This window comes from Salmo trutta, chromosome 22 (genome assembly GCF_901001165.1).
Source record: "Salmo trutta chromosome 22, fSalTru1.1, whole genome shotgun sequence".
NCBI classification, from domain to species: Eukaryota; Metazoa; Chordata; class Actinopteri; order Salmoniformes; family Salmonidae; genus Salmo; species Salmo trutta.
This window is the reverse complement of record NC_042978.1, coordinates 14,268,705-14,290,332: the sequence shown is the minus strand read 5'-3', so window position 1 is coordinate 14,290,332 and position 21,628 is coordinate 14,268,705. Positions and strand designations below refer to the sequence as shown.

Sequence of the window (21,628 nt, the reverse complement as noted above, 5' to 3'; positions counted from 1 at the left end):
TCAGACACTCAAATTATGAAAACAGAGACGAAATATAATTTTATTAATATTTTGGTATTGGTCAAATATTTGGGGAAGCCTGGCTTCCCTTGGCATCCATGAACACACCACTGTGTAGAATAATCAAAATAATCACTTACAGAATAATCAAAACAGTTCATTTATTCACCATTGATACATAAAATCTTGCACGAAATAAGCAGATCTCAAAAAGGTATTTACGTGTTCTCTCTCTGACAAGTGACGAGAATAAACAAGGCCTTCATTTTTCTGAACGAGAACTTGGGACCTCTGCCGTGCTAGCATACATGACCGCCCTCCTGTAACGTCTTACCAGTCGGTGCTACGCGAAAAGCTAGCTATTCGCTGGCGCAAGTGTAGACACTTCAGGCTGAGGAGTAAGTTTCACATATCACCATGTGCTACACTTCATCTGACTACTAAAAGATACCAAAAACTATTTAGTCCAATCAATTTAAGCTAAATATGATGTGGCTGTCCATGGGACTGAGTTCTGTGTGTGTGTGTGTAAGTAGAAAAAACATGTTCACTCACCCTACTTGTAGGGAAATGCAAATGCCATCCTACTCTTTCATGTTGCCTAAACGGTCTATGTCATACAGTACACACTTTTATAGTTTTTATTGTCCTAGGCTACCTGGCTAAAATGCTTGCTCGCTAGCCTAACTTCCTTTCTTAGGCAATGATATGCCAGACCAGTTAGTTAAAATTAGCCAACTACATCTAGCTTCATGTTGAACTTCCATCCTCTCAGGCCAGGGGCACAATGCATGAATTTATGGTTGGATCAGAATCTCCCTTATAATAATTGGCCAGCACGGAGAATTAAGTAAAACCAAAAGTCCAAATCCCTGTCTCTATCTATGAAAAGGGACGATTTTAGCTAGCTAGGCACCGGAGGACAACGACACAACAATTCAAGTTTGTTTCTGTCAATGACGTTTGGCTTCTGATGTGATTGGTGTCAAGCCAAATCCTAACTTTTCACACGCTTTGTATACTGCCAACAATGTCATACACTTTTTGAGCAGACAGCATCATGATGGGCTACACATACTGAGACAGAAGGGTGCTGTTTCGTTCGCTCTGAGGCTTTCTCCAGTGAGACATTCAGCCTTGTGAATTTAAGGACATTTATGAAACACAGAGAGAAAAGAGAAATAATTGTGTATGTTCACAGAGTATTACAGATGCTATCTGCAAGGTGTGAATCAAAACTCATACCCTCACATAATTCTAAAATAACATGTCTATGCGTCATCTTTTTCAAAGAAGCCTACACATGGTAACATTTGAGATAAGAAATCAAAAGGCAAAAGTTGAGATGGATTCAAAATCCAGGGCTTTCTATTTGCCTTAGCTTACAGTACAAAGTCCAAGTTATCAAGGTGATGGGTTATTCCTTTTCAGCAGAAAGATGACATACAGGCTGAGAGTATTGACTCAGTCTGGTGTCTAGAGAACACAGTTCTGTAGAGAGCAGCTGATCACTGCCACGGTCCTACAGCTTCTTCCCTTTGTGTAACCTGTTAAAGCACCACATGCTCCTTCCTCAGGACCTTCCAGTATTCACGACTATCTGGCTCCAGCTCATGGATATTCTTAAGGGGACCCAGCTGTAACTGGAACAGCCTGGGCGGCAGAAGCTTGGTGTCACTTAATTGTTTATAAAGCTTTTGTAATTATTCATGAATAAAAACACACAACGCTACATGTTTATAACAAAAGCTGATATACATGGACATGAAGTAGAGCATTAACAGGAAGTTGAGCATTAACAGGATGTAGAGCATTAACAGGATATAGAGCATTAACAGGATATATTTCTATTGTTCAAGTGAAAGCTATATCTCAAAATATCCCACAAAAACTTAACTGATCTCCAGCTCGCTTTGTCAAGGTAGTACCACATTTGAGCACTTACAACTCTGGGTATTCCTTGTGTGGTTTAAGTGCAGGGTCGTCTCCTTGCTTCAAAATGTTGACTCCGACAGCATGAGAGGTGAGCTTCACAGGGTCCTTACAGAACTCCAGCCCCTTCAGCACATCTTTCACGATGCACTTGCCTTTCCCTTTGGCAGCAGGCAGAGAGAAAACAAGTTGGGATAAAAACCTGTTATGACTCATTCAACACTTCAGCATCGCTATCACTGGTCATACTACAAAACATGGAAACAATGAGTTAGAGAACATGAACAAGATCGGACTCATGATTTGTGCTCTTCTGCATTTCTGCCCAGTGTTTATGTTAAATACATCTAATTGATCCCATATTTATAGATATAAAGTCTTTAAAAAAAATAAAAATCAGGTAAATTAATTAATGCAAAAGATTTAACATTGGCTAAAGATCCAACTGATCCACGCAAGATACCATTTCCATCGCTATTTACACGGCCGTAACACATCTGGACAAGCGGAACACCTACAGTATGCGAGAACGCTGTTCATTGAATACAGTTCAGTATTCAACACTATTGTTCTCTCCAAGCTCAACACCACCCTCTGCAACTGGATCATGGACACCCTGACAGGCAGACCAAAGGCTGTGAGAATTGGCAACAGCACCTCCTCCACACTGACTCTTAACATAGGGGCCCCCAGGGGTGTCCTCTTTCCTCTGCTGTAGTCCCTGTTCACCCACGACTGTGTGGCTTTGCACGACTCCAACTCCATCATCAAGTTTGCTGATGACACCACGGATGTAGCCCTGATAACCAACAACAATAAGTCAGCCTATAGGGAGGAGGTAAGTGAACTGGCATTGTGGTGTCATGACAAACACCTCTTCCTCAATGTGAGCAAAACAAGAGAGTTGATTGTTGAATTCAGAAAGCAGAGAAGGGAACATGCCCCGATCCACATCTACGGGACTGCAGTAGTCACGTTTTAAGATCCTCTGCGTCCACATCACTGAGGACTTGACATGGACCAACAACACCACCACTCTTGTCAAGAGGGCGCAACAGCGTCTCTACTTCCTAATACGCCTGAAGAAATTTGGCAATCCGCCCCGGGTCCTCTCCAAATACTACCGCTGCACCATCGAGAGCGTTCTGGCCGGTTGCATCACGGTCTGTTACGGGAATTGCTCCGTCCACGATTGCAAGGCCATCTTCACCACCCACTGAAGGGCCAAGTAGATCACTGGGACCGTGCTCCCACCCATCCAGGATATCTTCTCAAAACGGTGCCTGAGAAAGGCACGCAGCATCATCAGCACCTCACACACCCCAGCCATGAGCTGTTCTCTCCCTTACCGTCGTGCAGTTGGTATCGGAGCATGAGGTCTGATAGAAACTGTCTCTGAGCCTGTTGTTATCTACAAGCCATCAGACTGCTGGACACTTGAACTGGACTTGACCACTTGCTCTGATTCTCCGGACCTTAGCACACATGCACACACCACAACTGCTGCTACCAGACTCTTATTATACTGCTCAATTTATACACTTGCCTCCATCTCCCCTTCCCCAATACACGTGTAAATATTGGACTATAAAGTGTGCCTTCCTGTATTATAAAATGTATTATTCTATTCTAATTTCATTTACTTTATATTCCATTTTCTTATATTTTATTTATTTATTTTTGTTGCATTGTCGAGGAGAAACCTTCAAGTAAGCATTTCGTTGGAAGATGTATACCATGCGTATCCTGTACATACGACTAATACAACTTGAAACTTGATATTGTACTGAATGCTATGTGGCAAGGCAACATTCAGATGTAATCTAAAATGCAGTGCCTTGAGATAAACTTCACCATTTACAGAGATAATATGGACAGGCAAAGGCATACAGAGGATACAGGCAATTATTCAGTGGGTGTGGGTGAAAGAGCTATTTTGATTGCACATGAAGTCACACAGGAAGTTATGATAGGAACTGTGCATCACTGTGCATCACTGTGGGCATCCTGACCATAAAGCGGCATATAGACTCCTACTAGCAAGTAGATAGCTACCTCACACTCGAGGTCTTCACAGATCCACCTGTACCTGAATACCTGAGACCCGGTCAGGGACCCGAGTGGGTCCGGAACCAGAATTCGAAATAATGTTAGGGGTCTGGGTCAGATCTGATATGATTGTCATGGGACTCGGGTATGTTTAATTTTGTCCGGAAGGGTCCGTACAGATCCGAATGCAACTGTTGCAGTAGAGAGAGAGAGAGACATTTATGATGCTTCTCTTGCTTTTCACAAGTGGAGGGTGTAGCTTGTGGTTGGCCAATCATAATTCATCAAAGCGGAAACAGGCATCCAGTCAGAGCCTCGCCCCGTGTGTGGCAAAAGTTAGGAAATATCTAATCAATGGAAGATGGAATTAAAAAGGATGGAATTAAAAGTTAAAGGAGAAGGATAGGCTGCCTGCTGAAGGGGCACCACTCTCCCTCCTCTCACGCTTTATTAGCTCTGGTTAAAAATTACTTTTCTGCTGCTTCCCTCACTCAGATCAGACCGGCTCTGGATCCAACCAGGTCTATACAGAACAGGTCTAGTTGTCCTCTGGTTTATTTGCAATGGCTCTCTATATTAAAAAATGATATTTATGCATACTGGGTCCGGGTGGGAAAGCCCAACTTTCGTGGCCCGTGAAGACCTCTACTTCACACTTTAAAGGGCTTGCAATTGCATCACAAATCACCTAGAAACCGCACCAGGCACCATGTTGGAAGACCAGTCAGTCTGGTGGAAGTCCTCCAATCGTCCACATGGCTAGGTAGCTAACAGCCATGGAAAAGGGTGAAAGGTTTAGCTAGAAGTTCCAGCTGTCAGAGAATGGAGAGTAGGCTACTCTGGATAAGGGCAGGTACCTTTGTAGGGGGACATTAGGAAAAGATTCTCCAGTTCCAGTCCCTAGCGAGAAAAACTGAGGACAGAGAGATATAGCAACATAATATTCAGTGCTGTCCAATTTCAGTATAATGCAGCCTTTTTCTTTGTGATGTTTTCTGTCCTCGGATAGTGAGAGCTGTGAAACCCTGTCTGCAAATTTAAAGGTCCCAGTGAATGTCCCAAGAGAATAAGGGTACATCCTTGGATACCATGGATTACAGTGCATTCGGAAAATATTCAGATCGCTTAACTTTTTCCACATTACAGCCTTATTCTAAAATGTATTAAAATTCCCCCCCATCAACCTACACACAATACCCCATAAAAGACAAAGCAAAAACTGTTTTTTTTTTAGAAATGTTAGCAAATGGGTTACAAATAAAACTGAAATATCACATTTACATAAGTATTCAGACCCTTTACTCAGTACTTTGTTGAAGCACCTTTGGCAGCTATTACAGCCTCGAGTCTTCCTGGGTATGACGCTACAAGCTTCGCACACCTGTATTTGGGGAGTTATTCCCATTCTTCTCTGCAGATCCTCTCAAGCTCTGTCAGGTTGGATGGGAAGCGTCGCTGCACAGCTATTTTCAGGTCCCTCCAGAGATGATCGGGTTCAAGTCCGGGCTCTGGCTGGGCCACTCAACGACATTCAGAGACTTGTCCCGAAGCCACTCCTGCGTTGTCTTGGCTGTGTGCTTAGGGTCGTTGTCCTGTTGGAAGGTGAACCTTCACCCCAGTCTGAAGTCCTGAACGCTCTGGAGCAGGTTTTCATCAAGGATCTCTCTCTACCTTGCTCAGTTCATCTTTCCCTCAATCCTGACTAGTCTCCCAGTCCCTGCTGCTGAAAAACATCCCCACAGCATGATGCTGCCACCACCATGCTTCACTGCAGGGATGGTGCCAGTTTTCCTCCAGACGTGACGCTTGGCATTCAGGCCAAAGAGTTCAATCATTGGGTTTTTGTTCACCTCCCTTACCAAGGCCCTTCTCCCCCGATTGCTCAGTTTGGCCTTCTATGTGTGCCTTTCCAAATCATGTCCAATCAATTGAATTTAGCACATGTGGACTCCAATCAAGTTGTAGAAACATCTCAATGATGATCAATGGAAACAGGATGCACCTGAGCTCAATTTGGAGTCTCATAGCAAAAGGTCTGAATACTTATGTAAATGTGATATTTCATATATATATATATATATATATATATATATATATATATATATATATATATATATATATATATATATATATATATACACATACATACACACACACACACACACACACACACACACACACACACATTTTTTAAAAACTGTTTTCGCTTTGTCATTATGGGGTGTAGATTGAGGAAAAAATGTAATTTAATCCATTTTAGAATAAGGCTGTAACGAAAAAGTCAAGGGGTGTGAATACTTTCCAAAGGCACTGTATGTGTACTATTGCTGGGCTGGAACAGAAGTCAGCTCACCCAGTAGACCAAGGATCAGTGGAGCGAGGTTTGCCAACCCTGGTATTTAATAAAAACAATTCACCAGATTTTTTTTTAACCTTTATTTAACTAGGCAATTCAGTTAAGAACAAATTATTATTTACAATGACGACCTAGGGCCTTGTTCAGGGGCAAAACAACAGATTTTTACCTTGTCAGCTCGGGGATTCGATCTTGCAACCTTTCGGTTACTGACCCAACGCTCTAACCACTAGGCTACCTGCCACCCAATGAAATGATGCTTTAGTAGTAATAGCCTACTTGTTACTAAGATGTCTAACCTTTACATAGGAGTTAGCTTACTAGTACACTTTGAAATTATATGAAAGTGTTGATTCTTTGAAGTGTTTAAACTTGTTAACTTCAAACTATTATTCAAGAACTATTGTTAATGTTGATTGATCACAGTTCACAATCCGTCAGTAAAGAGGGTAAGGGAATCGATCTTGTCTGTGTTGAATTCTCAAATGTACATTACCTATGCTTTTGTTCAGTTGTAAGCTCTCCAATTAGATTTATTTGATTGTCACTATTTTCAGGATATCAGCCAGGTGAACCAATTTTGCAGCGGATAATGGCATGCAACACCAATGCAGCCATAGGCCTACAGCAGTGGTTCCCAACTCCAGTCCTTGAGTACTTCCAACAGCATACAGTTTTGTTGCAGCCCCAGACAAACATACCTGATTCAACACAGAGGGCCTTATGATTAGCTGACAAGTTGAATAAGGGTGCTTGTCCGGGGCTACAATAAAACGGCGTACCATTGGGGGTACTCGAGGACCCGAGTTGAGAAACACTGGCCTACAGTATGATGGCATTAGTCTAATGGACATTAGCTTAACTCACACATTGTTTACATATTGTTGAGCTACAGTACATGTTCTCAATTTTAAAACGATACCAGTAGACAATGTATGAGGCTAATCATTATACTAGATGTTTAACACGCATTATGCTGACATGAAATAGTTTTGTGCAAATCCAACCCTTGTAATCTAGGCGGTGAAATGTCTGGAAGCAGGAGATGGGATCTTTAGTTTAAAACATCCACCACCACGTTCAATGCCAGATACTTTTCTCCCAGATGGTCTGAGTGGCACTTGGGAAGTACCACTGTAATAATGAAAATGGTTTGCCTAAGACTACCACAACAATTACATTGTCTATGCTAAATGTGTTTAAATTGTTTTAAATAAATTTATACAAGTTAGGCTATAAGAAATACTTTTTATTCAATTAAGCAAGGCAAAGCAGAAATTACAAAACACTTTTAATTTCACCCAAACAACAATATAGCCTATTATTAAAGTACAGTATGTTTACAATATCAGAAATATGTATTTTACATGTTGTTCCAAAATAAATATTATATATTTTCATACGGTTTATTTTGTCATGATGACAAAGTGAAGGTGCCCTCTGCTCAAATGGCACAACAGAATCATTCAGATTGACCAAAGCACAGCATATTACAACCACCTTGTATAACTGAGGGATGTCTCCTTTCATATCTGGAAAAGGACGAAGTTGTAGAAGAAACTGATGTTGCTGCAGCATTGCTCATCTTCACAGGGGGAATCCAGTCGACATACAGTACATAAACAAATAAAGCACACCTAATGTTAGAATATCACTTCTTCAGGTCACCTATACCATCAGGGCTCAAAATTGTTTGGTTGTGTTTAATTCATTCAGTTGTTTTAGTGTCATATAAAGATTAAATCTATTGTTGGGCTGGAACAACCAGTCAACACAGCAGGTTGTCCTAACCCATTGAGGCATTTTTCCTATGCTGTAATGTCCATACATTTTCCCTCTTATGAATAAAGTTGTCAAATGATCATAGTTTTTTGGGGGGCTATTTGGACCTCATATTGTACATTCTACATGGGTAGAATGTATCCATCTTTTGTAAAATGAACGTCATTTGACTATTTGTTGCAGATTAGGTCAGGAGAATTAGGTTAAGGTAAGGAAAAGGGTTAGCTAAAATGATTGTTTTACTTTTGACGTCAATTTCACCAAAGTTGCATCCCTTCTAGCCATGACTACTTTTCATAGGCATAGATTACATGGTTACATTCAAGCCAAGTAGGTTTCATTGGCTAATGTCTCCAGTTATATAAAGTGTACCAGAAATGTATGAAATGCTTATCAGAGGTCAATATTTCCCCCGGACAAAAGAAAAAAATGTCTCTGATATAGTCTATAGGCCTATACCACTACGATCTCATTAATAGCCAACATTTTCATTATCCAATCTTCTCATCACATTAGGAATAGTAGGCTTACATTACTCTGCAAATGCGATGATAAATGCATGCAATCTTTTGTTATCAAGGTGCATATGTTGAAAAAAATTGCTTCCCCAAAACTTGAAACTCACTCGACACACGCTTATAGCTAGACTACAAGCTATCTAATTTTGTCCAACTTAGTGTTGTTGTTAACACCTGGTTAGCATAACAGCTAAACTAAATTGATGAAATAACCGTAGCAGACCCTGTACTGCCAGCTGTCTGGGTTCAGATCTTGATGGACAAAAAAGGTTTCTTCACTTTTCTTACAGTTCTCCTTGGTGTCACCAAAGGTGTTTCATGATTGCGAGGAATCTGTAAACATATATTTTTTGTTGTCTTTCCTGCCTTGTTAGAGTAGCCATATACCGTTCAGAAAATTACATGGTGACGAATCAACTACACTGAAGAAAAATATAAAACGCAACATGCAACAATTTCAAAGATTTTACTGAGTTACAGTTCCCATATGCGTATGTTGGTCACAGATACCTTTAAAAAAAAGCAGAGGTGTGGATCAGAAAATCAGTATCTGAAGTGACCACCATTTTCCTCATGCAATGCGACATCTCCTTTGCATAGAGTTGATCAGGCTGTTGATTGTGGCCTGTGGAATGTTGTCCCACTCCTATTGAATAGCTGTGCGAAGTTAGTGGATATTTGTGGGAACTGGAACACGCCGTCATACACGCCAATCCAGAGTATCCATAAAATGCTCAATGGGTGACATGTCTAGTGAGTATGCAGGGCATGGAAGAACTGGGAAGTTTTCAGCTTCCAGGAATTGTGTACAGATCCTTGCGACATGGGGGCATGTATTATCATGCTGAAAGGTAATGGCGGAGGATGAATGGCATGACAACGGGCCTCAGGATCTCATCACTGTATCTATGTGCATTCAAATTGCCATCGATAAAGTGCAAATGTGTTCGTTGTCCATAGCCTATGCCTGCCCATACTGTAACCCCACCACCACGGGGCACTCTGTTCACAACGTTGACGTCAGCAAACTGCTTGCCCACACGACGCCATAGACGCTGTCATTCAATTGGAATGATGACGCCAACAGAGATGGTCGCTTCACTTAGAAAACTATGCGGTCCTTAGAAAACTATGCAGTTATTTGTTTTTTTATGTACTATTTCTTACATTGTTAGCCCAGAAAATCTCAAGTGTTATTACATACAGCCGGGAAGAACTATTGGATATAAAAGCGATGTCAACTTACCATCATTACGACCAGTAATAGGTCTTTCCCGAAGCGGATCCATTGTTCGGAACTCCAACCTGGACATGGGATCTTATCCCAGAGGCCGACCCAAAACAACACGGTCGCCGCAGGAGAGGCAGACTCAGAAGGTGAGCACACCATCCACCGCTTCCAAGCATATTAATCGCCAATGTCCAATCTCTAGATAACAAGGGGGACGAAATTAGGACACGAGTTGCCTTTCAGAGAGACATCAGAGATTGACAAAGTATCCCGAGTGAGCCATGTTACAGAGTCGGTACAGCCACCCGGTTTCTTCACGCATCGCGCCGACAGAAACAAACATCTCTCTGGTAAGAAGAAGGGCGGGGGTGTATGCCTTATAATTAACGACTCATGGTTTGTTCCAACAACATACAGGAACTCAAGTCCTTTTGTTCACCTGACCTAGAATTCAATTAAATGCCGACCGCATTATCTTCCAAGAGAATTCTCTTCGATTATAGTCACAGCCGTGTATATCCCCCCCAAAGCAGATTTTAACAACGCTAACCTAAGATCAATACTCCCTAAATTCTATCAGCATATCGAATGCGCGACATGAGCTGGCAGAATTCTGGATCATTGCTACTCGAACTTCCGCGATGCATACAAAGCCCTCCCACGCCCAGCCTTCGGCAAAGCTGACCATGAACCAATTTTGTTGCTCCCAGCCAGACAGAAACTAAAACAGGAAACGCCCGTGCTCAGGTCAATACAACACTTGTCTGACCAATCGGATTCCACGCTTCAAGATTGCTTCGATCACGTAGACTGGGATATGTTCCGGACAGCCTTCGACAACCACATTGATGTATACGCTGACTCGGTGAGCGAGTTTATTAGCAAGTGCATCGGAGATGTCGTACCCGCTGTGACTATTAAAACCTTCCCCAACCAGAAACCGTGGATTAATGGCAGCATTCTCGCAAAACTGAAAGCGCGAACCACCACTTTGAATCATGGCAAGGCAACCGGAAACATGACCAAATACAAACAGTGCAGCTATTCCCTCCGCAAGGCAATCAAACAATCAAAGCATCAGTATAGAGACAAAAAAAGTAGTTGCAATTCAACGGCTCAAACACAAGACGTATGTAGTCAATCACGGACTACAAAAAGAAAACCAGCCCCGTCGCGGACATCGACGTCTTCCTCCCAGACAAATTAAACAACTTCATTGCTCGCTTTGAGGACAATAAAGTGCCACTGACATGGCCCAAAGCCTGTGGGCTCTCCTTCTCCGTGGCCAACGTGAGAAAAACATTTAAACGTGTTAATCCTCGCAAGGCTGCCGGCCCAGACGGCATCCCTAGCCACGTCCTCAGAGCATGTGCAGACCAGCTGGCTGGTGTGTTTACAGACATATTCAAACAAACCCTATCCCAGTCTGTTGTCCCCACATGCTTCAAGATGGCCACCATTGTTCCTGTTCCCAAGAAAGCTAAGGTAACTGAACTAAATGACTATTGCCCCATTGCACTCACTTCTGTATTCATGAAGTGCTTTGACAGACTAGTCAAGGATCATATCACCTCCACCCTACCTGATACCCTAGACCCACTCCAATTTGCTTACTGCCCCAATAGGTCCACTGACGATGCAATCGCCATCACACTGCATACTGTCCTATCCCATCTGGACAAGAGGAATACCTATGTAAGAATGCTGTTCATTGACTACAGTTCATTGACAACAACTTATCATTAAGCTCGAGACCCTGGGTCGCGACCCCGCCCTGTGCAACTGGGTCCTGGACTTTCTGACGGAACGCCCCCACGTGGTGAAGGTAGGAAAGAACATCTCCACCACGCTGATCCTCAAAACACACAAGGGTGTGTTCTCAGCCCTCTCCTGTACTCCCTGTTCACCCATGACTGCGTGGCCATGCACGCTTCCAACTCAATCATCAAGTTTGCAGACACCACAGTGGTAGGCGTGATTACCAACAATGACGAGATGGCCTACAGGGAGGAGGTGAGGGCCCTTAGAATGTGGTGTCAGGAAAATAACCTCTCACTCAACGTCAACAAAAGAGATGATCGTGGACTACAGGAAACAGCAGAGGGAGCACCCCCCCATCCACATCGACGGGACAGTAGTGGAGAAGGTGGAAAGTTTTAAGTTCCTCGGCGTACACATCACAGACAAACAGAATAAAGTGCAACAGCGCCTCTTCAACCTCAAGAGGCTGAAGAAATTTGGCTTGGCACCTAAAACTCTCACAAACCTTTACAGATGGACAATCGAGAGCATCCTGTCTGGCTGTATCACCGCCTGGTACGGCAATTGCACTGCCCTCAACCGCAAGGCTCTCCAGAGGGTAGTGCGGTCTGCACAACGCATCACCGGGGGCAAACTACCTGCCCTCCAGGACACCTACAGCACCGGATGTCACAGGAAGGCCAAAAAGATCATCAAGGACAACAACCACCTGAGCCACTGCCTGTTCACCCCGCTATCATCTAGAAGGCGAAGTCAGTACAGGTGCATCAAAGCTGGGACCGAGAGACTGAAAAACAGCTTCTATCTCAAGGTCATCAGACATCACTATAGAGAGGCTGCTGCCAACATACAGACTCAAATCTCTGGCCACTTTAAAAAATTGACTTAATAAAGATATCACTAGTCATTTTAAATAACGCCACTTTAATAATGTTTACATATCCTACATTACTTATCTCATATGTATACACTGTATTCTATACCATCTATTGCATATTGCCTATGCCGCACACCATCGCTCATCCATATATTTATTTGTACATATCCTATTCATCCCTTTACATGGTGTGTATTTGTGTGTATAAGGTAGTTGTTGTGAATCTGTTAGATTACTTGTTAGATATTACTGCAGTCGGAACTAGAAGCACAAGCATTTCGCTACCCTCACATTAACATCTGCTAACCATGTGTATGTGACCAATAAAATTTGATTTGATTAGATTTTTTGCCATCTGCCCGGTAGTTGAAACCGGGATTCATCCATGAAGAGCACACTCCTGCATGCCAGTGGCCATCGAAGGTGAGCATTTGCCCACTTAAAGTCGCGTACGAAGCCAAACTGCAGTCTGGTCAAGACCCTGGTGAGGACGACAAGCACGCAGATGAGCTTCCCTGAGACGGTTTCTGACAGGTTATGCAGAAATCTTTCGGTGGTGCAAACCCACAGTTTCATCAGCTGTTCCGGTGGCTGGTCTCAGACAAAGGTGAAGAAACCAAATGTGGAGGTCCTGGGCTGGCGTGGTTACACATGGTCTGTGGTTGTGAGGCCGGTTGGACGTACTGCCAAATTCACTAAAACGACGTTGGAGGCGGCTTATGGTAGAGAAATTAACATTAAATTATTTGGCAACAGCTCTGGTGGACATTCCTGCAGTCATGCCAATTGCACACTGCCACAAAACTGCACATTATAGAGTGGCCTTTTATTGTCCCCAGCACAAGGTGCACTTGTGTAATGATCATGCTGTTTAATCAGCTTCTTGATATGCCACACCTGTAAACAATGTAAACAAATTTCTGCGCAACATTTTAGAGAAATAAGCTTTTTGTGCGAATGGAACATTTCTGGGATCATTTCAGCTCATGAAACCAACACTGCATTTATATTTTTGTTCCCTGTAGTTTTAGGCACTGTTATCATACATACAGTTTGGGGTAGCCACTCAGCTATTTGTCGTTAGAATGAATGGGGTGGTCTTCCAACATGGCCACCAGGAGGCGTCATATGTCAACTGCAAGAATGTAGGCTTCCCCTGGTGTGATGTTTTGATAACCATGTAAATCTCTCTTGGACAAGGTGACTTTTATCAATATATTCAGCTCTATTTACTCTCAGATTTAAAAATGCTAATTAGCATCAAAGTAGATATCATGCAAGACTACAAATCCCTGCAAGCTCCTGCACGTCATCTCTAGCTGACACCTTTGCTAACAGGTATTGTGTCAATTTAAAACTTGCACAAGACAGTTTAAAGAATTGTAAATGTAAAGAAATGTAGCCAATTTCTTCATTACTAAATTTAGCTAACATTAGATAGTTAGCAGTCTCATCCAGATCATCATGGCATTTGAAGTTCTTTATGATAGCCATATTACCAGATAATTAGCATTTCATTTTTAGTGGGTAAATACAGGCAAATATATTGATAAGTCACCTTGTCCTAGAGAGATTTACATGGTTATCAAAACCTCACACCAGGGTAAGCCTATACGAAACGCAGTCCTTATTTTAAGTGTTTCTAAAATCCCTATGGGAAAAATGAATGGTGGAAAAATTACTGGAACTATTTCCTTGTTTGACTGCTAGGTTTTATGTGTATTATGACTCATTCTGTGGTACTCTATAGCAGGTTTTCCCTAAGTTGGTACAGAAACATGGTGAAAAGCTTCTGTTGTTCAATGTACATGTAACTAGGTCAAAAATCTGGCTATTTAGCATGGGAAATTTGGGGACCCGGTGTCCAAGTAAGCTTTGACAACATGTAAACTATGTTTAGTTTCCAAGGTTTGTTAAAAAAATAATTACATTTGCACAATGAGCACTTGCTGTCTCAAATACATTGTTACGCTTGTTGTTTAGCTAGCTAGCACATTTTTGCCATATTAGCATTGCCATGAAATCAGTCAAAACAAGACACGGTATTATCGAATACATTTACCAAGAAACCCCCACTTCTCCTTATATGGTTCCTTTCGAAACGCCCAGTCCTTTCGACACCCACACTTTTCATGAGACAGCATATCAGTAGCTGGGAGCATAGATACCCTGGGAGATGACGTTGCAGCTGGACCCTATTGAACTATCTTGCCATCCAGAATCACAACAATACACGGGCTTCTGCCCCATTGAAGCGTGCACATCGTTTTCGTGACGTTGTCAGCTAAACCATCTATATTAACTACTCATACTGTAATCATATGAATAACTTTTGCCCACCGTGCCTGCTATTTATCTGTACCTGTGTATTGTTCATTACTCAGTTATATTTTCTAATGGAACTAACGTTAGCTAGATTAGATTATACATTTTATAGAAGCCATTTAACGTTACTTACCTACTTTCTTTGCGTATCCACACGTCGGCGTTTTATACAACAGGTTACTCATACAAAACCACACGGGTGTATTGGTCGCAAAGCATTTCATTGTCATTGTAGAGCAGAATAAACCGTACCTTGCCATCCTTTCATGACGCGTTGGGGATCAGTTAACACAACAGGCTACCGCGCATGTGTTTGACGTTCATAATCGCCGCTTGTGGTCACGTTACTGCCACCTGCTGGGATGAACGCACCGTACTCTGCCCTAGGGGGCAACGGAGTACCAGTCATGAAACTCATCTGCATAACAGCGAGAGAGGAAGAACGAAATCTACATCAACAACAAATATGTCGGATCAATACGCTACCGTCCAGAAAGGTTCACTGCAATTGAAAAGAATAGGCGTTGTTTCCTCCGGTAAAAAGTATGTATTTCGTGTTATTAGTACTTATAAGTCAATATTTCTCCAGATTTATAAATGTGAAGCATCCGGTTGGCGTTTCCACTCACTCGCAAAATATGGTGATGAGATGAAGCCCAGTGGCCGGAAGTGGGAGTGAGATTAATTTTGGCCGACATTACTGCACATTTTCTCATCGTTGAAACATTCTATCTCCGTAGAGTTTTCTGTTTCCAAAACTAGAATATGTCACAGAGTGGACTGCGTTTTGTAGACTTTACAATTTTCCAAAGTTAAAAATGTTTTGTTTTGTTTAGGAGTGCACGGGCGAATTGCGTTATTGCACATGCGCACTTCACAGAGTAAGGGATCCCTAACGTAAATATGCAAATAAATGCTAGAACGCGCCAATAGGATTTCACTGGCTAGTGCTTGGCTCTGACTACTTTCTTGCTTGTTCTGCCCACTATGATTCATTCGCTTCCATTGGAAACGACAGGCTCTGGTCTATTTTGGGTTAGTTATAAAAAAAATATTTGCCAGCTAACCAGCTAGTTAACTATCAAACATGTAAATAGTTACATAGTGTTAGCCTTCTCAAATGTATGTAGCTTTTAAGTGCACCGGCCATCAGTCCATCAGCACTGTTCTGCCTCAAGCTCTCTCCTGGCCCCTTACACTAAGTCTGAATTTGTCCTGCTAGGTGACCTAAACTGGGACATGCTTAAACCACCTGACCAAATCCTAAAGCAATGGGACTCCCTAAATCTTTGCCAGATTATTACCAATCCCACAAGGTATGACTCCAAACACCCAGAAAAGGCTACTCTCCTTGATGTTATCCTCACAAATTATCCTGATAGGTATCAGTCTGGTGTTTTCTTTAATGACCTTAGTGATCAATGTTTTACAGCCTGTGTTTGGAATGGCTGCTCAGTGAAACGATCTGTCCTGATTTGTCATGGGTCAGATGGTTTAGACCCTTTATTCTTTAAGGTTGCTGCCCCTATCACCGCCAAGCCTATCACCGCCAAGCCTATCACCGCCAAGCCTATCATCTCCAACCTTTTTAATCTGTCTCTTCTTTCTGGGGAGGTTCCCATTGCTTGGAAGGCAGCCATGGTTCGTCCTTTATTTCCATTTACATTTACGTAATTTAGCAGACGCTCTTATCCAGAGCGACTTACAAATTGGTGCATTCACCGTATGATATCCAGTGGAAGAACCACTTTACAATAGTACATCTATATCTTTCTTTTGGGGGGGTTTGAAGGATTACTTTATCCTATCCCAGGTATTCCTTAAAGAGGTGGGGTTTCAGGTGTCTCCGGAAGGTGGTGATTGACTCCGCTGTCCTGGCGTCGTGAGGGAGCTTGTTCCACCAGAGCAGCAAACAGTTTTGACTGGGCTGAGCAGGAACTGTGCTTCCGCAGAAGTAGGGGGGCCAGCAGGCCAGAGGTGGATGAACGCCCTTGTTTGGGTGTAGGGACTGATTAGAGCCTGAAGGTACGGAGGTGCCGTTCCCCTCACAGCTCCGTAGGCAAGCACCATGGTCTTGTAGCAGAAGCGAGCTTCAACTGGAAGCCAGTGGAGTGTGCGGAGGAGTGGGGTGACGTGAGAGAACTTGGGAAGGTTGAACACCAGACGGGCTGCGGCATTCTGGATGAGTTGTAGGGGTTTAATGGCACAGGCAGGGAGCCCAGCCAACAGCGAGTTGCAGTAATCCAGACGGGAGATGACAAGTGCCTGGATTAGGACCTGCGCCGCTTCCTGTGTAAGGCAGGGTCGTACTCTGCGAATGTTGTAGAGCATGAACCTACAGGATCGGGTCACCGCCTTGATGTTAGCGGAGAACGACAGGGTGTTGTCCAGGGTCACGCCAAGGCTCTTAGCACTCTGGGAGGAGGACACAATGGAATTGTCAACCGTGATGGCAAGATCATGGAACGGGCAGTCCTTCCCCGGGAGGAAGAGCAGCTCCGTCTTGCCGAGGTTCAGCTTGAGGTCGTGATCCGTCATCCACACTGATATGTCTGCCAGACATGCAGAGATGCAATTCGCCACCTGGTTATCAGAAGGGGGAAAGGAGAAGATGAATTGTGTGTCGTCTGCATAGGAAGGATAGGAGAGACCATGTGAGGATATGACAGAGCCAAGTGACTTGGTGTATAGCGAGAATAGGAGAGGGCCTAGAACTGAGCCCTGGGGGACACCAGTGGTGAGAGCACGTGGTGCGGAGACAGATTCTCGCCACGCCACCTGGTAGGAGCGACCTGTCAGGTAGGACGCAATCCAAGAGTGAGCCGTGCCGGAGATGCTCAACTCGGAGAGGGTGGAGAGGAGGATCTGATGGTTCACAGTATCAAAGGCAGCAGATAGGTCTAGAAGGATGAGAGCAGAGGAGAGAGAGTTAGCTTTAGCAGTGCGGAGAGCCTCCGTGACACAGAGAAGAGCAGTCTCAGTTGAATGACCAGTCTTGAAACCTGACTGATTTGGATCAAGAAGGTCATTCTGAGAGAGATCACAAGAGAGCTGGCCAAGGATGGCACGCTCAAGAGTTTTGGAGAGAAAAGAAAGAAGGGATACTGGTCTGTAGTTGTTGACATCGGAGGGATCGAGTGTAGGTTTTTTGAGAAGGGGTGCAACTCTCGCTCTCTTGAAGACGGAAGGGACGTAGCCAGCGGTCAAGGATGAGTTGATGGGCGAGGTGAGGTAAGGGAGAAGGTCTCCGGAAATGGTCTGGAGAAGAGAGGAGGGGATAGAGTCAAGCGGGCAGGTTGTTGGGCGGCCGGCCGTCACAAGTCGCAAGATTTCATCTGGAGAGAGGGGAGAAAGAGGTCAAAGCATAGGGTAGGGCAATGTGAGCAGGACCAGCGGTGTCGTTTGACTTAACAAACGAGGATCAGAAAAGGAGGAGAAAAGGAGGAGAGGAGGGTTGAGGAGGCAGAATCAGGAGATTGGTTGGAGAAGGATTGAACAGAGGGAAGAGATGATAGGATGGAAGAGGAGAGAGTAGCGAGAGAGAGAGAGCGAAGGTTGCGATGGCACAATACCATCTGAGTAGGGGCAGAGTGAGTAGTGTTGGAGGAGAGCGAAAGGGAAAAGGATACAAGGTAGTGGTCGGAGACTTGGAGGGGAGTTGCAGTGAGATTAGTAGAAGAACAGCATCTAGTAAAGATGAGGTCAAGCATATTGCCTGCCTTGTGAGTAGGGTGGGACGGTGAGAGGGTGAGGTTAAAAGAGGAGAGGAGTGGAAAGAAGGAGGCAGAGAGAAATGAATTTAAAGGGGGAGATCAAGCTGATCCTAACTGTTAAAGGCCTGTTTCTATTTTGCCGTGTTTATCAAAAGTGTTGGAAAAACTTGTCAATAATCAACTGACTGGCTTCCTTGATGTCTATAGTATTCCCTCTGGTATGCAATCTGGTTTCTTCTCAGGTTTTGAATGTGTCACTGCAAACTTAAAGGTCCTAAATTATGTCACCATTGCCCTTGATTCTAAGCAATGTTGTGCTGCTATTTGTATTGACTTGGCCAAATCTTTTGATACGGTAGACCATTCCATTCTTGTGGGCCGGCTAAGGAGTATTGGTGTCTCTGAGGGGTCTCTGGGCTGGTTTGCTAACTACCTCTCTCAAAGAGTGCAGTGTTTTTCCAAGTCAGAAAAGTTGCTGTCTCAGCCACTGCCTGTCACCAAGGGAGTAACCCAAGGCTCAATCCTAGGCCCCACGCTCTTCTCAATTTACATCAACAACATAGCTCAGGCAGTAGGAATCTCTCTCGACTATTTATATGCAGATGATACAGTCTTATACTCAGCTGTCCCCTCCCAGGATTTTGTGTTAAATGTTCTACAACAAAGCTTACTTAGTGTCCAACAAGCTTTCTCTACCCATAACCTTGTTCTGAACACTTCTAAAACAAAGGTCATGTGGTTTGGTAAGAAGAATGCCCCTCTCCCCACAGGTGTGATTACTAACTCTGAGGGTTTAGAGCTTGAGGTAGTCACCACATACAAGTACTTGGGAGTAAGGCTTGATGGTACACTGTCCTTCTCTCAACACATATCAAAGCTGCAGGCTAAAATTAAATCTAGACTTGGTTTCCTCTATCGTAATTGCTCCTCTTTCACTCAACCTGCCAAACTAACCCTGATTCAGATGACCATCCTACACATGCTAGATTACAGAGACATAATTTATAGGTCGGCAGGTAAGGGTGCTCTCGAGCGGCTAGATTTTCTTTACCATTCTGCCATCAGATTTGCCACCAATGCTCCTTATAGGACACATCACTGCACTCTATACTCTGTAAACTGGTCATCTCTGTATACCCGTCGCAAGACCCACTGGTTGATGCTCGTTTATAAAACCCTCTTAGGCCTCACTCCCCCCTATCTGAGATATCTACTGCAGCCCTCATCCTCGACATACAACACCCGTTCTGCCAGTCACATTCTGTTAAATGTCCCCAAAGCACACACATCCATGGGTCACTCCTCTTTTCAGTTTGCTGCAGCTAGCGACTGGAACGAGCTGCAACAAACACTCAAACTGGACACTTTTATCTCAATCTCTTCATTTAAAGACTCAATCGTGGACACTTACTGACAGTTGTGGCTGCTTTGCTTGATGTACTGTTGTCTCTACCTTCTTGCCCTTTGTGCTGTTGTCTGTGCCCAATAATGTTTGTACCATGTTTTGTGCTGCCACCATGTTGTGTTGCTACCATGCTGTGTTCTCGTGTTGCTGCCTTGCTATGTTGTTGTCTTAGGTCTCTCTTTATGTAGTGTCGTGTTTTCTCTCTTGTCGTGATGTGTGTTTTGTCCTATATTTATATATTTTTAATCCCAACCCCAGTCCCCATAGGAGGCCTTTTGGTAGGCTGTCATTGTAAATAAGAATTTGTTTTTAACTGACTTGCCTAGTTAAATAAAATAAACAAATAAATAAAAGTAAACAAACATATAAGCCTAATCTAATATTTTCCCTCAAAGCTCTAGCTGGTGAGGCTAGCTATGTAGCAGGCTAGCTATGTAGCAGGCTAGCTATGTAGCAGGCTAGCTAACGCCTCACTAACAACCCTTCATCTGTTGGCATTATTTTACTCTTTTAGAAAGAAGAAGAAGAACAAGGAGAAGAAGCATCGTTTGGAGCAGCAAATTAATACAAATAAAAACGAAGAGGAGGAAACCAAGAGTGGATACATTGACAAAAGAACACCAGCTCAAATGGCTTTTGACAAGATGCAAGAGAAGAGGGTAATAATCATTGTCCTAAATGTATTGTCCTACTGATGTTCTAGTACTGAAATAGAGACAATGTTAGTCATGGGATAAAAATGCCTACTTCCTGTTTAAAATACCAATATTCACACCCTACTTTTTCCATTTCTTTTAGCAAATGGAGAGAATTTTGAACAAAGCAGAAAAAACGCACAAGCGGAGAGTTGAGGTAAGACCTTTATTATTTGAAAACATCTGCATGAAATTACTGTAATTCAGAAAATACACTTTGAGTTCTACAAACCTCTGGCATTTACAATAAACAAAGGTATTTTTGTTGTATTGCAGGATTTCAACCGTCACCTGGACACCCTTACAGAACATTATGATATTCCTAAAGTCAGCTGGACCAAATGAAGAGGAATCCTGGACCATTTTCATTTTAGAATAAATTGTTATTTTTTTGCCCATTGTTATCCATGCTGTGTCATTTCTGTTGTACATTAATGTCATTTTATAATGTGGTAATTTGTGTAACTATATTTTTGTTCCATACATAGAATTATACTAGATTAGACATGCTGTGATATGTATTTAATTAAACTGAGTTACTTTTCCTTGTCTGGAATTTCACTAATTTATTCACCTTACATTATTGGTTCATTGCTGTCAAAATTGAAACTGAAAACGACAGGTGGCATTTTCCAGGCCCAATTGCAGAGCCTTCTATTGTAAAGTAGAGAGAGGGCTGAGCTGTGGTCTCTTATAACACCACATGCGTACAGTGTAGTCACTCAATATATTAATTACAATTAGCATAACTGGTCATCTAAAAAAATATGTAGCAAATTATGTATGAAGGCAATATTTGTGTTGGGAATAGAAAGACAGAAGTAGAGCAATATAATAGTAAATATTAGCAAAGGTTTTCTGTTATATAGACCAGATAGTCGAGTAATCGCGCTAACAATGGAAATACATGTCTTCAAAGGTTGAAGGGAGGAGGCGAAAAGGTTGGACCATTCTAGGTAATAAGGTCAGATACGCATGTCAACA

At 42.9% G+C, this 21,628-nt stretch overlaps 2 protein-coding genes and 1 long non-coding RNA gene across 3 annotated transcripts; 1 reads left to right on the top strand and 2 right to left on the bottom strand.

The window, feature by feature from the left end:
* Positions 1-13: 13 nt before the first annotated feature.
* LOC115158157 (39S ribosomal protein L54, mitochondrial) lies at positions 14-15,170 on the bottom strand. The gene is given in 4 exon segments (XM_075074244.1): positions 14-1,565; positions 1,567-1,653; positions 1,946-2,093; positions 15,084-15,170. Coding segments are annotated over 4 exon segments (294 nt in total). The 5' UTR covers positions 15,100-15,170; the 3' UTR covers positions 14-1,522.
* Positions 7,566-10,019, bottom strand: LOC115158158 (uncharacterized). The gene is made up of 2 exons (XR_003868633.1): positions 9,884-10,019; positions 7,566-7,922 (listed from the first exon to the last, which is right to left on the bottom strand). It is a non-coding gene; the product is annotated as an uncharacterized LOC115158158 (long non-coding RNA).
* On the top strand, positions 15,123-21,189 carry LOC115158156 (protein FAM32A-like). Its single transcript, XM_029706772.1, has 4 exons — positions 15,123-15,374; positions 20,464-20,608; positions 20,748-20,801; positions 20,921-21,189. The coding sequence occupies exons 1-4, from the start codon at positions 15,139-15,141 to the stop codon at positions 20,987-20,989; spliced, it is 504 nt and encodes a 167-aa protein (XP_029562632.1). The 5' UTR covers positions 15,123-15,138; the 3' UTR covers positions 20,990-21,189.
* Positions 21,190-21,628: the final 439 nt, after the last annotated feature.

What these genes read in the sequence shown, in the direction of transcription:
- LOC115158156 (XM_029706772.1), top strand. Translation starts at nt 15,139, where the DNA reads ATGTGTTTGACGTTCATAATCGCCGCTTGTGGTCACGTTACTGCCACC. An exon ending in GTTGTTTCCTCCGGTAAAAA is followed by an intron (nt 15,375 to 20,463) that starts GTATGTATTTCG and finishes TTACTCTTTTAG; the next exon opens with AAAGAAGAAGAAGAACAAGG. An exon ending in CGCACAAGCGGAGAGTTGAG is followed by an intron (nt 20,802 to 20,920) that starts GTAAGACCTTTA and finishes GTTGTATTGCAG; the next exon opens with GATTTCAACCGTCACCTGGA.